At 39.4% G+C, this 12,602-nt stretch overlaps 1 protein-coding gene across 3 annotated transcripts in view; it reads right to left on the reverse strand.

Annotated features, from left to right (window-relative positions):
• Window positions 1-12,602, reverse strand: part of SLC44A1 (solute carrier family 44 member 1) — a 182,224-nt gene that overhangs the window by 115,616 nt on the left and 54,006 nt on the right. For all 3 annotated transcript variants that reach the window (XM_087419364.1, XM_087419363.1, XM_087419362.1), the window contains exon 3: window positions 6,705-6,847. In XM_087419364.1, the coding sequence (XP_087275490.1) occupies window positions 6,705-6,847 (143 nt within the window). The remainder of the gene's footprint in view (window positions 1-6,704; window positions 6,848-12,602) is intronic.

Raw genomic sequence — 12,602 nt, forward strand, 5'->3', positions numbered from 1 at the left:
GGTACGCACCGATGCACTGCTTCTCTGGCCATGCTGAGGCTGCGTCCCACATACAGCAACTAGAAGGATGTGCAGCTATGACATACAACTATCTACTGGGGCTTTGGGGGAATAAATAAATAAAATTATTAAAAAAAAAAAAAAAAAGAAAAATTCATATTCTTTTTTTTTTTTTTTTTTTGTGAGGAGATCAGCCCTGTGCTAACATCCGCCAATCCTCCTCTTTTTTTGCTGAGGAAGACGGCCCTGGGCTAACATCTGTGCCCATCTTCCTCCACTTTATATGGGACGCCGCCACAGCATGGCCCACCAAGCAGTGCGTCGGTGCGCGCCCGGGATCCGAACCAGCGAACCCCAGGCCGCCACAGCGGAGCGCACGCACCTAACCGCTTGCGCCACCGGGCTGGCCCCTAAAAAAATTCATATTCTTTATCTGACAGGGAAGGAAACAGACAAGATTGCCTTCAAATTATTCAAAGCCTTCCTAGATTGTATAGGTGCTTTGGTTCCTGTCAAAGTTTCTTTATTTATAACTTTATTAATATATATATAACCTTCCCCTTCTTTCCATGTTCTACCAAGTGGCCTTCATCTTTACACGTTAAGAGGGAGAGGCCCCAAAAGCAAAGAAGGTGGAACACCAGAATCACTGTGTAGCTTACCAGAGACAGTGCAGGACGTCACACAAAGAGCACTAGACTCAGCCTGGAGAGTGGAGCGCTGGTCCTGACTTACTGTCTTCATCATGTCACTTATGTTTCCCAGACCCCAGTTTCTTCACCTGTGAAATGAAGGGGCTCAGGGATCTCAAGGCCCCTTCCAGCACAAACAGTCTATGCTGTGGATTTCTGGGGAATGAGACAGTTAAAGAAAAGAAGTAAAACTCAAACTAGATATCCTGCTAAAGGTTGTGAAGGTAATTGAAAAAGGTCTCAAATAAAATGCCCCCTATAGATTTTACTCACACATGCATGCCATCAACCTCCTCAGACCTCTACTTCCTGTACAACCTGTTAACACTGATTATCTGAAATCTGAGAGGCATTTTAGAGCCACAGAGCCTTTATCAGTGATTGGGACTTTAAATGGCTTCTTTAGAGGAAAGACAAAAAGATAAAGAAGAAAAGATAGATTTGTGCAAAAAATATATCTTTAGAACCTCTATGAAAAAATCGATATTGATAAGTGAGATACTCTGGGAAAACTGCTTATGGTAACAAAGGAAGTGAACACCAAGCTCTACGTTAGGATTGTTTACAGAATGGAGAACAGAGTTCTAATAATGATATAGTAATGCCTACATAATAACCTATGCACACTAAGAGCCACTGCCACGGTGCCATAGCCTCTCCCATCCCACCCCAGACACCCAGGACAAGGGAACGCCCATGGTAGAAACACAATACCTCCCCTCCTCCAATCGTCTCCCCAGGGCCAAGAGAGCCAGATGCTTTGCCCCAGCACAGACCCCATATCCACTAAGTCAGGTATCTTAGAACTAGAGGCATCCCTTCTTTATCCAAAATGACATGGAAGATAGGGGGTTTCCTCTCTAGGAACAATTTCTATAATAATAATAATTCTCTGTTTAAAAATTGGCACATACACTCTAAGTCTAGCTTTATGGTTTTGAAAATGGTAGGCAATCTAGAATGTAGCAGAAGAGATGTTTTTGGAATTGTCAATCAGAGTTCAAAATATATTATTACCACCCCACTCTCCACCACCAAAAAAAAATGGCTGTAAGCCATACCTTGTTCTACAAGTACCACTACCACCATTATCACATAGCTCAGCTACAAAACAAGCCATTTTCTTCTCCCAGCCCTAGCTGGCACTCACAAATATTTGATGGGATGCTTTAAGGAGTACACACTAGATAATCTTAAAGATCCCTTTCATCTCTGGCATTTTATGGTTCTAAAATAAATGAGCTTTACTGAGTTGACCCAGCCTTAGAACCTTATTTATAGCATTGTTTCTATGCAGAAAAGTTTTATACATCTCAAGCAACCAACTTAAAAATCAACTTTGGGAACATAATCCATTTGCAGTTGAGGCCTTCCTGTATCTCATAAAATATTGTCTGCCATGTTCCTATACATCTTGATTACTACAGTAAATATATTATCAGGTGAAAAATATTATCTGGAGGAAAAAAACACATTACAATTAGAATGATAAGGAAAGAAAATACTGCCTTTTCTTTACTGCTAATAGAATTCTTATAGTCATTTTGGCATCTTATATTTCCTGGTTAGAATAGGTCAAAGGCATTCCCCCTCCCATTTCTCTCCTGACTTTGCTCCTTCTGATTTTATTGCAATTCAATAAGCCCTTCTGAAGTAACTCTTGGGTGCTCAAATCCAGAGTTATACAAAACATGGTGCTCCAGGGAGACAGAGCTGGGCAGTGTGGCAGACAGACTCTAAGATGCCTAATTACCTCCACCTCCTAGAATTCATGCCCTTGAGTAATCCCCTCCTCTTGAGTTAGGGTGGGACCTTCGACTTGCTTCTAATCAGTAGGATATGGCAAAGGGGACAGGATATCACTTCCATAATTACATTATGTAAGATTGTAACTTCCATCTTGCTAGCCTACTTTCTATTGATGACTCTATTGATGCTCTCCCTTGCTAGCTTTGAAGTAAGCTGCCATATGGAGAGGCCCAGATAGCATGCATTGACATCCACGCTGTCAGTAAAGAGCTAAGGCTCTCAGTTCAACAATCCTCAAGGACTGTGCACTGCCAACAACCACATGAGCTTGGAAGGGGGACTTCCCCAGTAGAGCCCCAGCCCTGACCAACCCCTTAATTGCAGCCTTGTGAGGGAATCCAAAGCAGGAGACTCAGCTAAGCCCGATCCAGATTCCTGACCCGCAGAAACTGTGATAATAAATGTGTCTTCTTTTAAGCCACTAAGTTTAAGGCATATTGTTACCTAGCAACTGATAACTAATACAGGCAAATGAGAAACACACAATATAATTAGAGAACAACTTAAAGGCAATAGGAAAACAACGGTGAGGTAGGAAAGTTCAGGTAATAAAGGAAAGATTACCATGGGATAAAGTTAGCTTTGAAATATTTCACATACAGGTTAGTTATGAGACCCACTTGAAGTCTTTCAAGACTTGAGATTGGCAGAGAGGTGGAGGGAACAGCACAGAGGTAGAATCAACTGAATAGCAGGGACAACAATACTACTACAGTAAGAGAAAGACTAAGAAACAGTAAGAGAAGACTGAATAGGTACAATGGGTCTGGTTATGGGAAGCCTGGAAGGGCAGGGGCTGAGTGGGCTCTTTGATACTATAGGAAACAACACTAAGGAAAGGCTCCCGAGCAGGGAATTGACAATAAAAAGTATTTTAAAGAACTTAATCCCATCACAGTATAAAGGATGGAGAAGATTAGAGATAAGAAGACCAAGAACAGATATGCTGGCATGACAGTCTTCATGAGAAGCCAATAAAGAGATGGGGGGAAAAGGTTCACGCTCATGAATAATCAAAGACATGCAAATTAAAACTATAAAACACCATTTTTTGTTTGATCAAATGAGTAAAAATAAAAACTAGTAATGATAAAGCAATTTCGGACACTGTTGGTGGGAATGTAAATGGAGCAGCCCTCAGGGAAAGCCATTCAGCAACATGCACTAACAATTCAGATCCTCTGACTCAGTAATTCACTTCTTAGAACATACTCTAAGATAATAAATTTATTTACCCATTTAACAAACATTTAAGTGAGTGCCTACTACTTTCTAGGTACTGAGAATATAGCAGTGAACAAAACAGACCTCACCTCTGCTCTCATGGAACTTAGAACAGACAAACATTTAACAAATAATCACAGCGCCAGCCGGGTAGCTTAGCGGTTAAGTGCGCGCGCTCTGCTACTGGTGGCCTGGGTTCGGATCCCGGGCATGCACCAACGCACCGCTTCTCCGGCCATGCTGAGGCCGCATCCCACATACAGCAACTAGAAGGATGTGCACTACTGGGGCTTTGGGGAAAAAAAAGGAGGAGGATTGGCAATAGATGTTAGCTCAGAGCCGGTCTTCCTCAGCAAAAAGAGGAGGATTAGCATGGATGTTAGCTCAGGGCTGATCTTACTCACAAAAAAAAACAAAAACAAAAACAAATAATCACAAATAAATGCATAATTACACATATTACAGGACACGGTGAGAGAGTATTTTTAAATACCTGATTTAAATTCTGAGATCAAAAAAGACCTTTTTGGGAAGTAACACTTATTCTGAGAGCTGAAGGATGAAGAACAGAATTTAGCCACGTGAAGAACGAGAGGAATTTTTTTTTCTGATCGAGGAAACAATACTCATGAAGGCAAGAAGGATTTAGTTGTATTCAAGACTTTAGAGGATTCATTCATTAACTTATTCAACAAATATGTATGCAGGTCCTAGTAAGTACCAGGTATTAGGGTCTGAGGATGAGGGATGGGAGAAAGTGATCAAGGTCAAATTAAGGTAATAGCAGACAAAACAAGTATAAAACAATTCTATAGCTATGGAAAGGTCTGGTATTCATAATAAAGCCAAAGATGTATGAAGAAATGAGTGAGAAAGGAGAAAACCAATGCATTTGGCAGGAAAAAGAAGAGGATGGAGTAAAGGTAACAAATACAGACTTTCTGCCTCTTCAAATCCAAACAGTATAAACTTACCTGAAAAAGGTATGTTCAAAAATACACCATTCATTTTTTTAAAATTATCATTTATAGATAGAAATACTTAGATAAGCCAGCACTAAAATGCTCACATGCAGAGAAGAAGTAGAGATTGAAAATAAATTTTAAACATGTAGACATGAGTTAGGACATAGCTATACTCGGGAAACCATTTCCCCTACAGCTTTCCATGAATGGCTCCAGACTATGCTAAGCATTCAGGGAAAAGTAACCACTTCTTTGGAATAATAAGCAGGCTCTCTTTCCAAGAGGCCAAAATGTACATAGAATAACCTAAGGACTTGAAATTAAAAATTGATCAAATGAACCTCCATAAGATTAAATGTGAAGAGTGACATTTACACAAATCTTACGGTGAGAATATGCTTGGAGTCATCGGCAAGTTATAAAGGGAGTCATAAAAATGATTACGACCTCATGTGAGCAGTAGACCTGAAGGAGTAGAGCTCTTTTCCTCTTCTCTCCTCAATTATCTAAATGATAATATTTTATGTTTGGTACATGTCAATAGCATTCAGAGTTACACAAGATTTGACAGCATGGACACTACCTACAGAAAAAAATATATGTGAAACTCTGTACTATTTTTGCAACTTCTATATGAGTCTAAAATTTATTTCAAAATAAAAAGTAAAAACAAAAAATATACGGGTAGTCTTGCTACAAGAAGTAACACAAGGCCTAAAATTTGCGTTAATTTCATGAAGCAATCAAAAAGAAGGATAAGTGAAACAATCCTCCAAACTACTCTCTAAGAGTCCAATTTTCACTTCTCCTGTCACGGGATGCAGGTGCACATCAAGAGAAAAGTTCATGGTCTGTGTTGGATATTCCGCTGCCCACCAGACTTTTGGGAAAGTCATTTCAGTCTCTCTAGGCCTCTGCTACACCCACCTCTCAGGGTGGTATCATACGCTTGTCAACTATGGCATGCTATACAAGTATTCATTATTATTATTTAAAATTTTACTTATTTGAACTTCATTATTCCTTCATTAAACTGAGGAATGTCTCTGAGATATGATTAACAATTTAACCAAGTTTCTTCAAGTTTGTGAAACTATCAAATTAATCTTATACTTTCCAGTAGGGACCCAGATTTAACCAACAGATTTATCTAATAATAAATATAGTTATTATACCCTGGAAAATGCTTCCTAATAGAACTATAGCCTAAAAACTGTTTTTGTTTGCCTAGCCTTTTCCTATAAAGTTCATTAATTGAATTGGTTAAGCTGTTACCTTAAAACTAGTTTGGTTAATTCTGAAGACCTGTCTTTATTTACTAGATCTGTCTAATAAAGTCTAGATACGGCATAAATATACAGTTTGAACAAATATGTTGACATCATACATAGAATATGTTTGATGAAATATATTTTCCCCAGACATTAAAAATGAAATAATAGCCCTTTTGAAGAAAAAAGGTGATTAAGTCAGGAATTTCATGAAATCCAAAAGATGAACCTTGAGAACCCAAAATAAGTTTTAAAGTCTGACAAAGAAAATGTATCTTTTATAAAATTGGAAATTAACGTGTACTTATAAATGATGAATCACAAAATGTTTTGTTATAAGTTTAATGTTTCAAAATCCATTATCATCCCTCTGTCTCCCATTAGTACAATCTTAGGAAAAAAAATATTATTTTATTTTCTGGGTAAAACTTAGTGTACAACCTAAAGGCTAATGGGAAAACAGAGTACAAGAGTGACCCTCTCAAATCAAGCCTTTACACATGAAAACACCAAGGTAGCCCCTTTTAACATGGCAGCTAATTTTGTTTCCTGGAAAATGTATTTATAGACCAAAAACAGGAAGATTCAAGTGGATAGTTAAAAAAAAAAAAAAAATCAAAAACACCAACAGGAGTCACATAAAAATATTCAGTAAGATATTATCTTTATAACAGTAAGAAAAGCAGGATTTTCTCCCCCCTTCAAAGTTTCCATAGTGTTCGTCATTGAGCAAGTCTACTCACTTCCGATGGGTGTGGTCCATGCCACTGTTTGGTATTGCTTCCAACTTTGCATTTTTCTGCCCACAGATATTTCCATAGCTGTCGTATCCTGACACTAGTCTCGCTGCTGCACCTGTTGCTACTGAAAAGCCACAAATAAATCCCTAGAGAAAAAGACAGAAAAAAACATACAAATAAACCATTTCAATAGCAACAGTCACTACTTGACACGATAATGAGCTTCTTTTGTCTGTTGAAGGGAACAAAGAACTATCTTTCCTTATTGCAAACACTATTCCACTGTTCTCCTTGGATTTCAAATAAGCAGTACAAAGAAGTCCTCAGGGAAACACTGTTTACTACCATAACAAAACAAATCTCAAGCTTTTACATCATAAGATCATCTTTGCATTTTATAATACTAATAACAGCTTCTCTGTATTGAACATCTGCTCTGTGCCAGGCTCTGTACTGGGTGCTTGCCATATTTTATCTCTAATCCTCATAATGGGGAAACTGAGGCCCAGAGAGGGTAAATAACCTGCCCAAGGCATAGAAGCTAGTAAAGATCAGAGCACAGAATCAAACTCAGCTTTCTTCATTCTTTAGTTTTATTTGGTTGTAAAGGAGTTCTGTTAAAGGAACAACAGCAACGGACAGAAGAAAAAAATTCAAAGAACAATGGGTACGTGGGTTTTGAATTGTTATCACTTCAGTGCACACAACACTTCTGTTTCCTTCCTCCAATAAAGCCGTATACTGCACGCCAAAGAATTACACATGAAGCACCGCCGTGCTCTTACTATTGGAGACTCAAGGAGAGTGAGACACTGGATCTGTGAGCGCAAAGGTCACTTCCTTTGAGGGGAATATGCTTCACCACTGTGCCAAAGGCAAAAGGCAGATGCTTCAGAACCGCATCATGCTTGCTAAGTCAAATATGCGCTGACCAAAACAAAGCAATCAAAGCTTCTTCTCAACTGCAGGCTACTGGGCCTAAGAACAAGAAGTAAGGTGAATCACTACCGATAAACTGATTGACTTGGGAGAAAAGACTGGTGTTAAGAAATATTCTTGCAACTTGGTCATTAAAAGGTTGAGTTTTTGTTATCTTTATTAAAGTGGCTAATGGAGGCGGAGATTATCACTGTTGAACTCATCACAGCCAAGGGTCATGACTAGTACTGATGGAAGCAGCCCTGCGAGGTCTCAGGCCTACAGTGGTAAATGTCGGACTCACAGGCAATTCCTCAGAGAAAAGTATTTCCCCCTTAAACACACTTTCCTAAAAAGGCAGACACTCTTTTTTCTAACTAACTCCTCTATTTTTATGGTGCAGGTAAGGAAAGTGAGGCGGGAAGAGTACAGAGTGTAGCTGAGCTAGCAGAAACTTCTTGTAAGTACACTTTGTAAGGAGCAGACTCGGAGTGGAGACTATCCCTGATTTGCTACTCTCTCGCTTTCTCATCCCTGCCAAGTGACTTCAACTCTCTGAGCCTCCACTTACTCCCCTGTAAAATGGAGATAATGAGCACGTAACTTATAAGACTGCTGTAAGGATTACAGGAAATAATCCAGGAAAGTGGAAGAATCCTGCTTGGCACACAGTAAGAGCTCAATAAACATTAGCTATTATTGTTGTTAGAATTAAGCACATGTTTAAGAGAAAGACCATGGGCTTTCGGGTCAGGTAAACCTGCATTGACCAATGGAATATTGATGACTCCATTTTCTACTTGTGTGACTAGACAAACTTGCTTGATTCTCCATGCCTCAGTTTACCCACCTATAAGTTGGGGTTAAAAACCACTTAGCACAAAGGCTGCTGTGAGAATTAGAGGAGATAATACATGCAAAGTGTCTGTCTCAATAAATGTTAGTACCCTTCTGCCTCAAAGCAGCAGCTCACTGCAAGTACCAGGGTTAGGCACAGGCTGGTCAGTACTCACGCATTCACCCTCACCCGGTTGCCCCCCTCCCTCTCTCCTGACTCCTCCAAGGAGAATGCAGGGCAATCAGCCCCACCTCATAACTTCAAGCCAATACTAATACATGAGAAAAAAAATATTTAATCCCCTACATATATAGACATGCACCAATCAGCACGCCACTGTAAGCGTATCTCTGAACCTCAAATTAGGACACCCTACATTGAACAAAAACTATAAGAGGAGATAAATATTAGGAGGTTTAATGGCTAACCTTCCCACTACAGTTCTTTAACAAGAAGCATCACAGAGTAATAGAAAGGGAATCCAGAAAGATCTGGATTCAAACCCTCATTCTACCACTTACTACCTGTGTAACTTTGATCCAATTACCTACTTAAGACTGTTTCCTCCTCATCCCTGACACAGAGTAATAACATCTATTTCACAGCCTAATGATGAGGACTAAATGAGATAATGCATCTCTAACCCCTCGCAGGTCTGGGACACGGCAGGTAATCAATGAATGGTGGCTGTTACGGTAAATTTGAATGAGGAAGTCAGACTGAAGAGGTTGACAACGGTAATTGTCAAAAATGCCTTCAGTTCCCTATTTTAGAACAAAAATTTCTAGGGGAAAAAGCAAGAAACATTGTCAGTAATTTTGTTACTACAAAGAACCATTCACACCACAATTACAGTCTTTCACTACTAGTCTAAAAGAGCAAAGCCCTCGCATAATTAAAAGGTTATGTCCTTTCACTTTTCATAGGAATGTTCTTCTTATGTTTGATAAGTACTTCGTGTTACAGATTCCTTTAAATGGTTTCTGATTTCCCTTTCTGACTCTTTTTAATAGCACTGTTGGACATGTGGGTTTTGTTGTTTTTATCACAAGCCACCTCACATCCCTCTGGGATGTAGGCAGAGCATAAATTATAAATGTTACATATATGTGGTAAAACAGGACACTGACACATTTTCACATAGGCCATTTAAACTTCTTAGTAGCTTCCTAAAGCGTTAGAGTAGAGAGGGTGAGAAGTTGCAGCGGGGAAAAGAAGGAGAATCGTAAGCTAATAAGATAGGAAGAAACCATGACTGCTATCTCAAGGACTTCCCATATGGTACAAGCACTGACAATGGAGAACCAGGCCAAATATAAATAAAAATGCGATCTCTTAAAAAAAAATTCTGAAATCCAAATGCAGGAAGCAATATAGTTTCAGATGAGAAAAAATGTGGTACATGAAATTAAAATCAGGTGAGAGAAACTTTACAGAATGCACTCAATAATTTAATGGCTCCACAGAGGGGAGGAAGACATTCAACAGAAGGAAATCACATAATGAAGCAAATGATAAGAGGGATGAGGAAAGCTTTTATCAGCCTATAGTAGGGAGCAATCACTAGAGAGAAAGTAAGCCTATTAGTAAGAAAGAGAACCATGGCTAAAATCTTAAAATGACGGAGCTATTGAGGTGCTTTCAGAAGGGTTATTTTAGGAGAGAGAGGAGGAGCAGACAAATCTAATCACAAACAGGAGGTGACTAGAGTCAGATAAAGGCACAGAGGGACGGTGGAGCACAGGCAACTAATAAGTACCTACTGCCTAAGGAGGAGAAAGACAACATGCTAATTAACGGACTATGCTCATTTTCCCTTCACGTTGCAAGGTTTAGTTCAGCTTAAGTAAGAGCATTTGCTTAGTTTCATTCACTATTAGTCAAAAAAGGGGACATATTTTATTGCACAAGCATGTTTGAATTTCACACCTGGGGCCTTGCAATTAAGCAGGGCAGGAGGTCTTAGTTTAGTTTGGGGGAAAAAAAGGTCAACAAAAACATGTGTGGTGGGCGGGCATGGGGTATGAATATGGCAAAATGTTTCCAGAGAAAAATAGGGGAAAAAAAGACTCATGCTTACAGCCCTGTCCCAGGGATTAAGGAAATTATATCCAGGTTCTTGTTTTCTCAAATACTACCTCCCTTAGCTCTATCCATCCCTTATCTCAATCAGTGCTTACAGCCAATCTCCTAATAACTAATTTGTCAAACCTCAGAATAAATTTGGCTTGTTCCTCCTCTTCTGAGAACCCTAAGATAAGGCGTGTTATTAGGACCCAGCAGACAGGATACGATTAGAACACCTGATACAGAACTATTATTTATGCAAACTAAAAAAAAATTTTTTTAATTTTTGCCAATCTGCCAGATTTCTTTAACATTTAATAGGATGCACTACTCTAAGAAAGAGGAGAGAGAAAAACAAGAATGATTGGAAGTCTACGAAATATTCACTCAATGAGCATTTATTAGGCATATATAAATGCAAGATGCCATGCAAGGTACGAAAGGATTATAATACATTAAGTTCACCCCAAAAGAACTGAGATGTTCTCAACAGAGAAGAAAATAATGGGGCATGAGAGAGCAAAATCAGGGAGGCTCAGTTTCATGGGCAGCTTGAGAAATGAAAAAAAAAAAACAGACAAGGAAGACAGGGAACTGAACCCAGCTCTGCTGCAAATACTCCTTATGATCTTGGGCAAGTCACATTAAATTCTCTGAGCCTCAGTTTCCTTATCTGTAACAATGATGGGACTAGATTAATCATCTCAAACACTCTTTCCTCTTCCAAAAGTTTATGAATCTAAGGGAAAGCAGATACAAAGTAAATTTTTTCATGGTATACTTGCAGGGAGAAGTATAAACCCACTTGGTCCCCTATAGCGACTGAGAATAAAAAAACAAGAGTAGACTAAAAGCAAAATGGATTTAACTAAACTGTACACTTAAAAATAGTTAAAATGGTAAATTTTATGTCATGTATATTTTGCCACAATTAAAAGAGAAAATAAAAAAAAAAACAAGTCTTTAACAGAAAGTAGGCAGTCATTTGGATCAGGAAACCTTAAGGTAATTTTCAGCATGCTGTTCTTCCTGTTTTGTGATCCTGGCAAAGCACAGATCGTCACACAGGTGACAAAACACTGCAGCGAGTCTCTGAGTCTCTCACTTCGTGCTGCATGCTCAACAATAGTTAATGAGGTAGAAACACTATGCTCTGGGAACTAGACTAATGCTATAAAATCAAAAAGGTTCTTGGGAGCAGTCTGAAGAGACAAACTATGCAAGGATGTCTCCGAAACCCAGCTCTAGTCCAGATCATTCTCCAAAATTCCAACCCTGCATTTCTAATTGCTTATCCTTACCCACGCATTCTACATGTCCAGAACTCATCTTCTCATTCCACATTTCCCCAAACCACTTCTCTTTCCTGCACGCTCCATCCCCATTTGTAGCATCATTATCTACTAGGCTGCGCATATAAGATTCGGAGTGAGAGGACTCTTCAGTCTCCTCTCCCCAGGCTTCTGGCCATCACCCGAGCTTCCTAACTCTGCATTAGAGAAGTGATAATGCTAAACTATTTGCTCAGAGTCTGAAATATTGATTAGACCACACTTCACTGGCAGGTGAGGTTACTATGTTCTACAGATCCATGTTCTGACCGACAACTTCTTCTATTGTTCCCAATTGCAGGCAACAAGGAAGGGACTATCTCTTGAGGCCTCGCCTTCTACCTCTTCTCTCCTGGATTCAGTGCTGCCACTGTGTAATCTTAGACAAGTTATTTAATATGTCTCTGTGCCTCTGTTTCCTTATTCTGTAAAATGGGAATGATGATAACAATAGTATCTACTTCATTAAGCAGTTGTGAAAATTAAATGAGTTTCTGTGTCAAGTGCAGAAAACAGCACCTAGTCCATAGTAAGCAGCAATAATTATCAGGGGTAAATTGCAGGGGGTCTCTATATCGTCCATGTTCCATGGTAAGCACTCCTGCTGGGGCCATCCAGCCTCCTCTCTTTGCTGCCTTTTTGTGGTAAGCTGACCTGGGCAGATTTGGTCCAGGGGGGACCTCTCTTCTCTCTTCTTACATATACCTCTCCCTGAGACAGAATGAAGGCAGACCATCCAAGATGGGA

This window comes from Ceratotherium simum, chromosome 29 (genome assembly GCF_057802395.1).
Source record: "Ceratotherium simum simum isolate JZ-2026a chromosome 29, ASM5780239v1, whole genome shotgun sequence".
Lineage (NCBI taxonomy): Eukaryota > Metazoa > Chordata > Mammalia > Perissodactyla > Rhinocerotidae > Ceratotherium > Ceratotherium simum.